The sequence below is a fragment of the Mustela erminea genome, chromosome 7, assembly GCF_009829155.1.
Source record: "Mustela erminea isolate mMusErm1 chromosome 7, mMusErm1.Pri, whole genome shotgun sequence".
Classification (NCBI taxonomy): Eukaryota; Metazoa; Chordata; class Mammalia; order Carnivora; family Mustelidae; genus Mustela; species Mustela erminea.
The window spans coordinates 80,015,421-80,028,420 of NC_045620.1; the positions used below are offsets into that span (position 1 = coordinate 80,015,421).

Here is a 13,000-nt window from a genome sequence, read left to right on the forward strand (position 1 = left end):
GTACAGCTTTATTACGGTGCGGTGGTGGAAGGAGCATTAATATTCCGGCTCCGCATCTGACACGGCATTTACATGCGCCCATCTGAGCGGCACCTGAGTGCTCCTCCAAGGTGCAGTAACTGTGCGCCTATTGTAAAGGCAAATGAAGCTCACCTATTCCCTGCTGGGGTCAGAAGTGACCTCACCACCCCCCATGCTTCAAATCCTTCCCTTGCCAGCCTAACTCAATGCCATCGCAGAATGACGAATGAGCTCAGAAATAGACCCCAAGTTACTAACCCTGCTAAGAACAGCAAAAGCCTTTGCTGAAATGTTTTAAAAATGCATAGGGAGTGCAGCTGGCCAGTAAAAAGCAGAGAGGCAGATTCCAGTGAACCCAATATGGAATACGTTACATTCTAAAACTGATTAGAAATACAGTCTGATGTTTACTGGCTTCAAATTGAGTCTGGCATCAAGCATACTGGCTTTAATAATGCTGGCATTTTTTTTTTATTATTATTATTTTAAACCCGCCTTTGGTCTCTGGGAGCACATGTGGAGAGCTAAAGCATTCTTATTCGTCAGGTTACATTTCCTGGAAATTAAGTTTGTGACAGAAAATGACTCTAGTAGCAATAATATGGTTCGTGCTCAAATTAATTAGGTCATTGTTGTAAAAACTACATGGCAAATTACAAAGGTAAATTTACTGATATTGGCCAGAGCCTCTATACCCTATAACTGAAAGGGAGAAGCAGTTTAAGGACGCTTATTTACCTGGGTAGGAGGAAAGAACAGAGGAGGGAGCGATACAATGGCCAATTTTCTATTTGTCATTGCAAATAAAAGTACTGGTTATTAGCCGTTAAATTACATAGTCTGAACATATTTATGAACTTTATTAATGTTCTCCAAATTGACACATAAAATAAAAACCTGCTTGATTTGAGACAGTGTTAAAAATGGGCACTAAGTTAAAATCTTTTTCTTTTTTAATCCTTGTAATAACAACACTGCTGACATAACCATGACCCAAATGAAATCTGAACAAGCAGAAAGGTACTAAAGATCCTTGGTGATTAAATCTGTTGCTAAAAAAGTGGCGAGGTGCCAGGCTGGGTCCAGTTGGATGCTAAGTGCTTTTTATTGCACGAAGCTAGTACTACGGTATGTAAAAACAGACTTGGGCTTGGGGTAAATTTTGTCAAATGATTCCTTTGTGCAGTAAAGGGTGTGAACAGACCAACCAAAGTACATTAAATTCACATTGAATGCCGCAATCTCGGTGCACTTCCCTAGCTGTGCTACTTTGGTTCTATTTCATGTTTTTCCCCAAAGGAAAGCCAAACTTTTCTTCCTTTCTTACTGACTAGTGTGCACAGCCACCATTCATCCATTCTCCCTCCCTAAATACTTTCACTTAAGAAATCACGGAATTCTGAAAAATCCTTCCCTAAGATTTGCACGTTTGATACTCCAATTTAGTCCTCCCACATTATCCAAACTACATTGAGGCTGCGGTGTGAAATTAATGATTTTCCAGGACTTGAAAATGTGCCATTAATATGCATCCAGCTCCCCTCTTCCCTGAGCTTAAGGTTCGCTGTCCTGACATTGCCTGCCCGTTTCTACACCCAGTTGCATTTTCCAGCCCATGGGCAGCTCCACAATTAAATGCCACATTCACAAGGAGAAAGGTGTGCAAAACAGATTTCAGATCCTTTAAAGTAAAAGGCACAACTTGCAGACGCAAGGAATGGGGTGATTTAAGAAATTACAGGACTGTTTTTTTAAGCATTCACAGAATGAACACAGAGAATGGGAAGGAAACTTTCCCCCTCTGCTCCTGTTCTTGAAGTGAATACATATTTGTGTTTCCAATAAAAGGCCATTTTTACATTAACTGTCTGTAACAGCAGGAGACTGAAAAACTAACACAATCTCTACATCACACACAGGATGATCTTCATATCACGTGGCCCTATTCTCAAAACTATTATTTATAAAAGACAACTAGAAAAATGCACAATACATCTTTTCTGTGTCACCGAAAGGGTAATGTCTGAAAAACTTTGGGACCTTTGGGATCTTCCACATTTTAGATTTTTTTTTTTTTTTCCTTTTTGGCTTTCCGAAGCAAATTTAGCAGCCATGCGGGCCACTGTGTTTAATTAAGCTTTCAAAAGTCCTCTGACAATGCCAACAATTGTAAGACACTTCTGTGGCTCAATCATGCAATCACTGTGACAGTTCTATTTACAATTTGTCTTAGAGAGAGTTTCTCTGACATTGTACTTTGACAAAACATCCAAGCTGCCAGTTCACAACCTTTCTCGGTCTTATTTACAAATACAGCTTGTATATAGGACTCCCAGACTCATGAACATGAGTCTTTGGGTAGTGGCCTCACAAACACAGGCTCCCAGTGAAAATCCCAGATATATATAAGGAAACAATATTCTCTATTCTCTGGATTCAAAAGGTAAGTAAAATGTTCACCAGCACATTAGGGTTTTTTTTGTTTTGTCTTTGTTTTTTTATTTGCTGTTTGCTTTTTCAGCTACCATGCTAAAAATTCACTTCAGAAGTCAGTGGTTTTTATTCAGAATCACATGAATAAAGAGAAATTAAAAATAAGTAGTCATACTAGGATACTATAACTTATAGTCTCATTTACAATTACACCATGAGGTACACAAATACTTTCCCAAATCCAGTCTGAGCTAGGGAAAGAATTAGAACGGGTACAAAAGGAAAAGGCAAGTTGATTTGCTAGATTCTGAAAAGCTTAAGTATGTTATACTTGATTTACCTTTAAGTAACATGCTGCTGTATTTCTGTTTTGAATTAGTATTTCTCCCACCATTAGAGTAACTATCTTACATATTCTTATCCAGTGATGAGGTATATTGCCTAAGCAAATAATTTTGAAATACCCTGATATAAAGGCCTATGCTCATGATTTTAAGGAGAAAAAAATAGTATTTATCAATGGCAGTAGACTTGACTACATTTTATAGCACTGGTCATATTTTCTCCCATTCTCTTAAAAAGCTAACTTCATGACAGCCCAATCCTAATTTGAAGATTTCTGTGCATAATAAGCCAAAACCTCAAATCTGACATTGTGGGATTATATTTTTGGCCTTTTCTGTAACTGAACAGCAGTTTCCCACTCACTACTCTTTGAGTAGTATTTCCCCCATCATAAAATAGGAGACTAGAAAACACAGCAACACCCCTATTAAAAGGCCTCACTGCCAGTCACAGGCTACTCATACCTCATGGTGAGTATCTGACCCACAAATATATGCACTGGGCCCCCCACAATATAACCTGCTCATTTCCAGTTAAACGGGTACTATTGCAATGGTCTCAATGGATCACAGTCACACAATATTTTGAATATCTGAATGAAATGAAAAAGCAACCCGATTAACAGCGATGTGTTAATGCACGTACAGGTGGGAAGTACTAGAGCCCAGCCCCTTCTATTAGCCAGGTAAAAATCATCCCTTCTAAAAAAACACTCATCTTGGAGAGGCCTGTGTCCAGTCAAAATGCATATCACTTTACTAAGGATTTAAAGAACTCTACCTTATTCTCCTATCTGAAAGCCCCCAAATTCTAAGCTTTATTTATCTTAAGAAAATCTGTCACTGTTTTATTCCTGCTTCCTGCCTATAAAATGGCACAGAACACAGTGAGCTCAAATCCAACTTACATCACTTTAATAAAGCCTTTCCTATACAGCGCTCTTAAATGACTACTTTTATGTGGTTGCCAAACATATTCTTCTAGAGATTCATCAATAGATCTCTCTCCTAATACGGAGCACTGCTTCTCCTTTCTTTTTTGTGACACAATTCAAATATCTACTGAGTGATTATTCTTATTGTTTCCTTCCTTGCCATAAAAAGAAAAGCAGACTTGGAACTCGGAAGACATGCTGGAGAGAAATGGGCTAGTAATAGTGCACAGCCGTCTTCCAATACTTCCCTTCAGAAACACCTGAGGGCCAGGGCATCTTAATTTATGTGCAATGGTAGAATGTTATTTCACCATAGGAAACTCTTAATTCATTACTTGAATTATGAGAAGTTGTGATTCTACTTACTGACATCTCGCTTTGAGATGTGACCACGCTATTTATGTTCAGCCAGTTCCAGGGTGGGAACAGGTGATTAAACACAATGAAAGGAATCAAGGCTTTGTAATTATTTGTGCATGAAAGGTTTACCTCACCTGGGTTGCAGCGCTGGTGCGCCCATTGAATATCTTAGCTACCTTACACTGCTTTTCATCTCAGTGAAATCATTTAGTATTAGCACTCTAAAACATATTTTAAATTTGCTTTCTTTTTTCTTTCTTTTGTGTTTGTTTTCATTCTTGTTTTTGGCAGGGTGGGGTGCTTCTCTAGGCTCTGCTATTACACTAGGTTTTAAGAAAAAAAAAAAAAAACCTTCACGACAACCAGAAGTTAAGGAAAATATCTTTTCTTTCCTTATGTAGATTCACAACAAAGTAAAAAGCTTTCACTATAGTGCCTTTCCCCCAGCGTTTAGATTCCTCTTCTAAGTACAGAAGCACAGAATTTTGGAGCTGGTTAATCTGAGAGTGAATAACCTATTTGGGACCTCAGTAAGAAGTGTGGTTTTAATTCCTGCTTGACAGACACTGTGTTTTGTCTTTTAAACGAGCAGCTCGATATGTAAATACAATGTTACATCACGCAAGTGTTACTCCATATTTGGTGATTTAGAAAGGCTTTGGATCTCCGAAGACGACAAATCCCCTTCCGCCTGCTCTTGCTTCATTAATCATGCCTTACGTTTTCCTTCCAGTCACAAGACAGCACATGGAAATGGTCATTGCCATATCCTACTGGGGGGGGGGGTGGCGTGAACAGGGAGCGGGGGTATGAAATCTTAACCTACATGTCACATAAGCTAACTGTGGCGGATTCTAGAAAAATATTTTATAAATGCAGCTTCTCTGGTACAGATTTCTCATTTCACTAAACGAAAAGTATCTGAGGGTTATTACAGAAAGCATTAAAAAAAGAAGAAGAAAAAGAAGAAAGAAAGAAAGAAAATGCCACGTTTGATTTTAATGATCAAATTCAGAGGGGGAAAGGAGAAATAATACGACATTTAATCCCCTCTGGACCACTGACCTACTACAGTTCAACTCTGTGGTCAAACTAGGTCAGAAAGACAAGTTTCAGTGAATCAATTGATTATATGCACTATCTTTCCTAAAACTGAACAAACCTTCTGCCTTTTACGGGAGGGGGCAGGGGGAAACAGAAGAAAGGGACCCACCAACAGGCTTGGCATTTTTGTCACCACATATTCTGCATTCACTCTGTCTTGAGTGTTAAGCCACTGTTGTTTCACAAAAACACATTTTAAGGGTGACTATATAGGGTTGCTGTTTATCACTTAGAGTAGGGATTTAAGTCCCTCTGTTAGCCGCTAATTCCTTTTCCCCGTGAGCTGCTCAGAAACCCACACACCTAGCTACTTCTCTGCTAAAGTTAACCGAAGGAAGGAGAGCTGCTGAATATGTGTATGTATTTTTCCAAGAGAATTTTTACATTGTGTTATAGCAGAAACAGGGGAAGTCTGGACTGGACATTTGTAAGGGTGACATGTGGTTGTGTAAACCACAAACAAAATCAAGATACATCTGTCAAAACCACATCAGAGACAAGAGAGAGCACAGAGAAGCATTTATCATTTAGCTGAGGAGGCAGGATGCAGGGAGCAGCCGTTCCTGTCAAACCAACCTTTTGAAATTTCCAACATGCCCTTAAACTTTTCGAGTAAGCATGTCTGTGCGCTTCAGCAACTGCCCTCTCTACTCTGGCCTGGCCAGTCGAAAATGGCATCTTAAAGTCAAGGTCACGGTGTCATCCCACCACGGGGCTGTGTTTAATTACAGCCCCATACGGGCTGACAGCCAATATGGATCCAAGGCTAGCCCTGAAGCTCAGTTAACTCTTTCTACCCACTCCAAAACACCCTGCCAGCCCACCCCACTTCATGGAAGCCTTGAGGACTAACTGTACCCCTAGGGAGGTCTGACTAGGTATTCTGAATCAAAGAGGTCATCGGCCCAACTACCAAATGTCTGTGTGGCCACTTTTGCCTCCAACTGGTCACCATGGCTAGAGATGGACAGTGGAAACTGGGCCGCATATAGTAAGGTTCAACACTTAAAAATGAGAAGGGGAGAAAAAAAGGAAGAGAAATTCAGCATCAGTAGACCCAGATAGAGGGTATCAGATGTGTGTAGCACCTACATCTGACTCAGTGAAGTAGAAAATATTTATTTTTTTGTGTTCTGGACGGAAGCAATAGGAATGATTATTTTAACATTACAGGGCTGTCATGGACAGTTCACCTGGAGAAATACAGAAAGCACTTCACCACTCCTTAGTGCTTTGGCTACAGCACCTCTGAAAATGAAAAGAAAACATGCAAACAGCTTTTCTCCTTGCTTCTCATTTACCTGCTATGTGTTCCTGTTTGGGGCAAATTCCTCTAGATGACGTTGATAAACAATCGTCATCCTCTGGCGTGACCTGGATGCCAACCTCCACGGGATTGGATGCTTTTTTCATCTCGATTGGTGAAGGGGAAGGTGGCTTATCCACAGCTTTTTCTAAGCAGAGACTGCCATTGCATTGTTTCCGTTTGTGCTCGATAAAAATAAGAATGTCCCCCAATGGGAAGTTCATCTGGCACTGCCCACACGTGAGGAGGTCATGGTCCCCTTCTGGAGCTCCCAAAGGGCCGTGGTCTGGTTCATCATCTGTAAGAATGGCTTCAAGAGGTTCGGCTGTGGTTGGAGAAACAAAAGCACAATTATTAGAGCGCCAGAGAAGAGAGAAATAGGGGAAATACATTCTCAACCCCACCCCATCCCGCCACATTAAATAAAGTGTTTCTGGTTTCCTTCATATATTACCCAGAAACCATGAGCACCTAAAACATATAAGGATATGAAGGTTATCAACAAGAAAGCAAATTTATCAATGAGGCAAATCATCATATACTTAAAGAAAACTCTCTGACTTGCCTAACTCCTGAGAAGACACACACACACACACACACACACACACACACACACACACTATAAACTGTATCTGGTTTGCAAGTTTAGAAACAATGTTAACTGTTAAATAAATCCTTAAGGCAGGGAATATAAAGAAAGCTTAAATAATAACTACCCCCCAAACTGGTAAAAACATGGACTGAAACCAAATTTGTTTCTTTTTTCGTAGAGACTAAGTTGTCCATTGTGCCAGAGAATAAAAGGGGAGGTGGATAAATACACGTACCCTTTGTGTGTGAATGTATATACTCCAAAGTACACAGAGACATAACTACATAAATTAGAAAGCTACTATATCACACAGAAAATGTGCCACATGTACACCGCCATAATAAGAAAACGACTGCATTCACCTGTGAAACGGATCTAAATAATAATCATAACACAGCATAATTCATACTGCCAAAAACCTTTCTGATCTTACACTCAGCAGTGCCACAAAATCAAAGAAATACCAAATTCACTGGCAATTCTTCTCAGACACATTAGCTAAATGGGATACTTTTGAGTACTTAAGAAAATAAGCCAATTAGTCATTTTTTCATTCGGAAGAAAGGAATGCCTAAAATATTCTAAACATGTTTGCACTTGGTGGCCTCCATCACGTAAAAATCAGAATGGTCAAGCAAACGCCACATTTCAGAACAAGGCTGAGAAGTCCTTTCTTTAGACTTGAAATACTTCGCCTAATGTTGTCAAAGTTGACTAATTTTCTGAATGAGCTCCAAAACGCTTCATTATGGGACTATTTCTACACACATAATCACCAGTGGACGGTATAACAAGGTAGATATGTCTTTCATTCCTGTTTCCTTTTTTTTTTTTTAACTTTGCACCAAAATACTCTAGCATCTCATTTGAACAGCTTCTATCATTTTTTAACCTTCCAAAGGGAAAAAGAGAGTTGGTAAGTCTCTGCTCCTGAAACTATATGCTTACTCTAGCCAAAAAAAAAAAAAAAAAAAAAAAAAAAAAAATCACAAAATAAAAAACACATCCAGGATGCTGCCAGTTAATAAAACTGAAGCAGAAAATGTACAAGTCTTAAACAGTTAATCAGTCTGACCTTCTTTAGCAAGCTGCCAATTTCACATTTAATGAACTTAAAGCCACAGAGAATCAAAAAATAGATTTTAATTTGAGTGTAGAATATTGGAACCGATTTTGATAAAGTGCAAAAATCCAGTGAACTCAGGTTAAATTTATTTCAACCCTACCCAGGCTGAATATTGAGGGGGAAGATCTGGAGTAACTCCCAGATGTGCTGGGTGAAATAATATTGAGAGAGCCCTGCCTAGCTGCACCTGTGCTCAAGTAGGACATGTCATAATTTCTAGCCTCTGGTACTCCTACTAATTTAACATAAGGTCACCACAGGAATATGAAGGTTATATTCCCACTAATAAAGACAGCAAGGTAAGCACTTATGTTTCTTTGCCCAACATACTGACCAAAAGATAAATACAGAATACTACATGCACGCTTTTCAAATAAAAGGAGATAAACGTAAGTGCTTTTGCATTATGCCTCTATGTCATTTTTCTCCTACATTTGCTTTCATTTTGACCAAGAGAGGAACCGAATAAGTAAGTCATCTCCAAGATCCCTGCTATTTGAATTAAAGGTTTTTAATCCACATCAACAAATGTGGCTTTTGTTGTTGTTGTTGAGCATTAATTACAAGTGCTGAGGTTCACAGATTGAAGAAAGACTCAGAGATAATATATTTTGCTTCATTAAAGTTAGTACTACGTAGAACCTTTGCAAAAAAAAAAAAAATTTTTTTTTTGAACTCCACCATTAAGATCCTTTCTTTTTTTTTTTTTTTTTTAATCTCCAAGGCCTGATATATTTCTGAAAGTGGAAATATTATTTAGGAGCAAAAGGAAATATTCTCCTAGGTATCAAATAGTTAAAGGTAATGCGGTGCAAACAGACTTGGTTAAAGTCTTCTAAATGTAGTGACTGAACTGATTTACAATCAAAACCAGGAAATGAAGTGGTAATTCAGAGGTTGCTGATTACACCTCCACATTTCACCTAATTAATTTTATAGGAGGCAAAGTTCTTGAAAATAACAAGATGATCAAATGTACAGATATAAAACCTGTAACCTCAACATTTTCTATGCTCTTAACGTAAATTATTGCTAATTAACAAGAATTATATCCTAATGTATGAAATATGTCTAACATCGGGCTTCTTGCAAAACATTTGGCTAGTAATGTTCAGAGAAATACCAAAAGGTGTTCTTCTTATTGCTGCTATATTATTAAAAATGAGTCGAAGTGGGGCACAAAGAAAATATGAAAATACAAATCTCTTGGTGTAGTCTACTGATTTGCATTGACATCTTTTCTCAGTGGTAATCAACATTTCCTTTCTGGGCATCTGATAATTTCTCTGTATTTTAATGCAAATTCCTCTTTCCCTAAAAACATTCCTAACCTCAGCCATTTTACCCCCTCCCTCAATTCAACTCCATCCTCCTTCGCCCCCACAATACCATCGTTTCTAAGCTCCGGCCTAAACCTCCCGCTACAAAGCGGGGAGTCCAGGATTGAAGTGGAAGGGAGTGGGCAAATAATCATAATAATTAGCTGCGAATTCTCTACAAGAGGAGAAAGAAATGCAAAATAAAATGCTTCTGCGTTAAAACAGCAAAACAGACTGGAACGTCTCAATGCCCCAGCGGCTGACTGAGATCTCCTTCCTCTGTGCAGTTGTAAAGGAATAAATTTAAAGAAGGAAAAAAAAAAAAAGCTTTAGAAGAAATGTAGGGAAGGAGCAAGAGAAACGAGGGCTGCTGGGGGAATGGGAGGGGGAAAAGGAGGTATGCCTTCAAGTTTGCTTTCCAAGTCCTTCCTTTTGATTGTCTTAACAGGGTAAGGAAGCAAACCTAGTCTGAAATGCCGAGAGGAAAAGCAAAGAAACAAAAGCGAAGGCTAGGGCGACAGGCCCGGGGCAGGGGACCCGGCGGGGGCGGGCTTTGCAGAAAGTGAAGTTGGGCGCCGGGACTCTGAGGCACAAAGCAAGCAGCTTGCTGGCTGCAGTCTCCGGCAGCACTCGCTGCAGACACGTGCAGCAGCGGCTGCCGGTCCGTGGGGCTCGGGCCAGGCCGGAGGCGACCGGCAGCCAGGGGCCCCTACTGCCGCGTCCACCGCGGTACCACCCTGCCTCAGCGTGAGCACTGTTCCCAGACCCCGCCAGTTGGAGAAATGGGAAGTGGGGCTTGGGAAACTCGGCCGGTTAACCTGGTGTAGTCTCGGTATCACCACACACACACCTCAAGCGCGGGCCCTGAAATTCATTCTGTGTCCCCAGGCTCACACTTTTTACTTTGGGGGAATCTCTGCAAATGCGTTTCTCCCGCAATTCCGGGCACGAGTGTGCGCAGCGCGGCGGCGGCTGCGGTTATTCATTATTAATGATGCTGCTAGCCCGCATCATTATGATGATAACTATTACTATTGTTGTGATTTCGGGCTCTGAGGCGAGAGCTGCAGGAGGCGGGGGAGCCAAGTGTCGGGCTGCAGACCGCGGTGCAAGCCCGCCGTAGCCGCCGTTGTCCGTGCTTTGCGCGAGGGTGTGGGGGTAGAAGTGAATCGGGAGACTAAGTGCAAACTTGCTCGAGCCCGCCCTTTGGCCTTGCCTCGAAGGCTGAGAGTGCATACTCCTTTCCCCCCCTACCAAAAATGCCTGCCCCCAAAGAGAAAACTGCACCCCACTCAGCGGCCGGCGCACCGGGTTGTCAGCCGCGCTCCCAGCGCCTCTCCGCAGCCCTGGCCAGAAGCATTTTTAAAGTCAAAATGAAGAACAAAGACATAAGGGGTGATGGGGGGAGAAAGGGAATTCTGCCTAACCGTCCGTTTCCCCCACCCCCACCCTCGCAAAGCTCGTCCCTCCCAGGCGGAGAAACGCAGAGTGGGGGAGGCTCTGGTACAGGTTCAAGTTCGCTGAGCTTTCTTGATCTTGTTCTGCCTCCTAGCGACCGAATGGCTCAGTCAGCACAAGAAGCGGAGGACTGGGGGGAGGGGGGTCTTGAAGACCGGAATGGCTCCCGCCCCCTCTGCGCACCCAGAAAATGAGAAAGAAGCGGCCCCCGCACCCCCTCCATACTAGTCCTTTAACCCAAAGACCGCACTGAGACTAGGCGAGAGGCCGGCTAAACCCACCCAGCTTGGAGTGTTCAGAGATGGACCCGGGGTGGGTGGGGGACAGGGGAGCAGCCCGGACTGCACGCCTTAGTCCGTCCTTTGAGCCCCAGTGCATCCTTCCGAAGAAGGGCCCGGCTTTCCCGAGTCCTGCGAACACTGCCCTTCCTTCCCGCCGGTACCTGGCCGGGCTGTAACTTCACACCGCCGCGCGCCGTGTCTGCTCCGCATCCGGCGCGGCCGGGGGAGTGGGGGGCGGGGGAGAGCGACGAGGGAGGGATGCGCGGGGGTGGGGAGAGGGAGGGCCCCGCAACGTGCCGGGGCGGGGGAGCTTCCGAAGTGTGTGACAAGTTCCAGGGCCTAGTGAAAAATTCAACTCCTTATGCGCACCCCCAACCCTTTAATAAATATAAAACAGCGTGTAAGTGATGGTTTTAAATTGCATCAAAAATTAAAATAAGGGTCACGAATGAGGAGGGGAAGGAATGTGGGCCCTCTCACGCCTTTCTTTCCCCGGCTGCCAAACTTTCCTAAGTGCCCACCGCCCGCCTTTCCGGACGCACTCAGTTAGCCAGGACCCAGTAATCCACCCACCACCCCCATAAAGGCTCAAAAGGACCACCGCCACCACCACTGACCAAGACGGCCCGGGTTAGAGGGCAGGAACTGAAGGGTGGGGTGCTCGGAGTACGGAGATCCAACACTCCCCCAAAACATACACGGACATACTACTCTGCCCACTTCCCCAACCCCCACTCCCCCCCCCCCACACCTGGCCAGGCAGAGCTCGGGAGGCTGGGGCTAGCGGCCAGACCCGGTGGGAGCGGGGCAAGGAAAGCACGTGGTGACCTCCCCGCGGTCCGGAGCTGCGGACAAGAACGTCGGGGGGTGGGGTAGGGGGGAGCAGAGTGCTTTTTCAGTTGCTTTGAAAAATAAAAATGCTTCGCAAAGCTGAGTTTCTCCCCAACCGATTTCGCAGTCTGGTGGGCTGGGAGGACGTCTGGGCATTGTGCTGGGGGCGAGAGTGCACTGTGGACCCGGCTGGCGCGGAGTCGCCGCTCGGCCTGCCGCTGTGCGGGCTGGCAGACTGCTGGCGCGGGGTGGGCGATCCCGAGCAGGGCGGGGGCGCGGCGAGGCCCGGCGAGGCCCGGGCGAGGCCCCGCCGCCGCCGCCGCCCGCTCCCGGGCTGCCGCGCCGCGCTCGGTCCTCTGTCTGTTTGTTGGCAGGAGGCTCCCGCACACGCGGTGCTTGTAAACATTCAGACACGAGATTTTTCCCAATCAAAATCCACTTCCACTTTTTTTGAAAATCTTCCAAAAAATAGTAAGAGGAGGGAGTTCCTCGCTCCCTCTCCATGCCGACGGCGCTCTAAGTTTGCAACTAAAAGGGTTTTAGGAAGGGGGTAATTGTATTTTCCCCCCTCTAATAGAGATTGAGATTTTTGCAGGGGGGGGTGGGGGAGTCAAAGAGGAGAGCGTCGCAGAAAACGGCTGGCTGAGCGTTTGGCTTCTGTTTGGGGGCAAGAAATTTTACATCCTCTTGCCTTGTTTTATTTTTGTTTTTATTTTTATCTTATTTTTCACGTCTTTTCGCCGCCACTGAGGTTCGGCGGGGAGGGGCGGGCAGCAGGAACCCAAGCGGCTGCCGCTCGAGCGCCCTCCCTCCATCTCCCGCTTGCCCCGGGCCCTTGCTCCTGCACTTCGGCGGCGGAGGCGCGGAAGGGCAAGCGCGAGGAGCCCGCA

General features: G+C 43.9%; 1 protein-coding gene across 10 annotated transcripts in view; it reads right to left on the bottom strand.

Moving 5' to 3' along the window:
- Positions 1–13,000, bottom strand: part of BCL11A (BAF chromatin remodeling complex subunit BCL11A) — a 102,449-nt gene that overhangs the window by 86,914 nt on the left and 2,535 nt on the right. For 8 of the 10 annotated variants that reach the window (XM_032352209.1, XM_032352206.1, XM_032352211.1 and 5 more), the window contains one exon: positions 6,499–6,828. In XM_032352209.1, the coding sequence (XP_032208100.1) occupies positions 6,499–6,828 (330 nt within the window). Of the gene's footprint in view, positions 1–6,498; positions 6,829–11,440; positions 11,527–12,030; positions 12,132–13,000 lie in introns of those variants that run through there. The other 2 variants (XM_032352210.1, XM_032352205.1) reach the window with 2 other exon arrangements.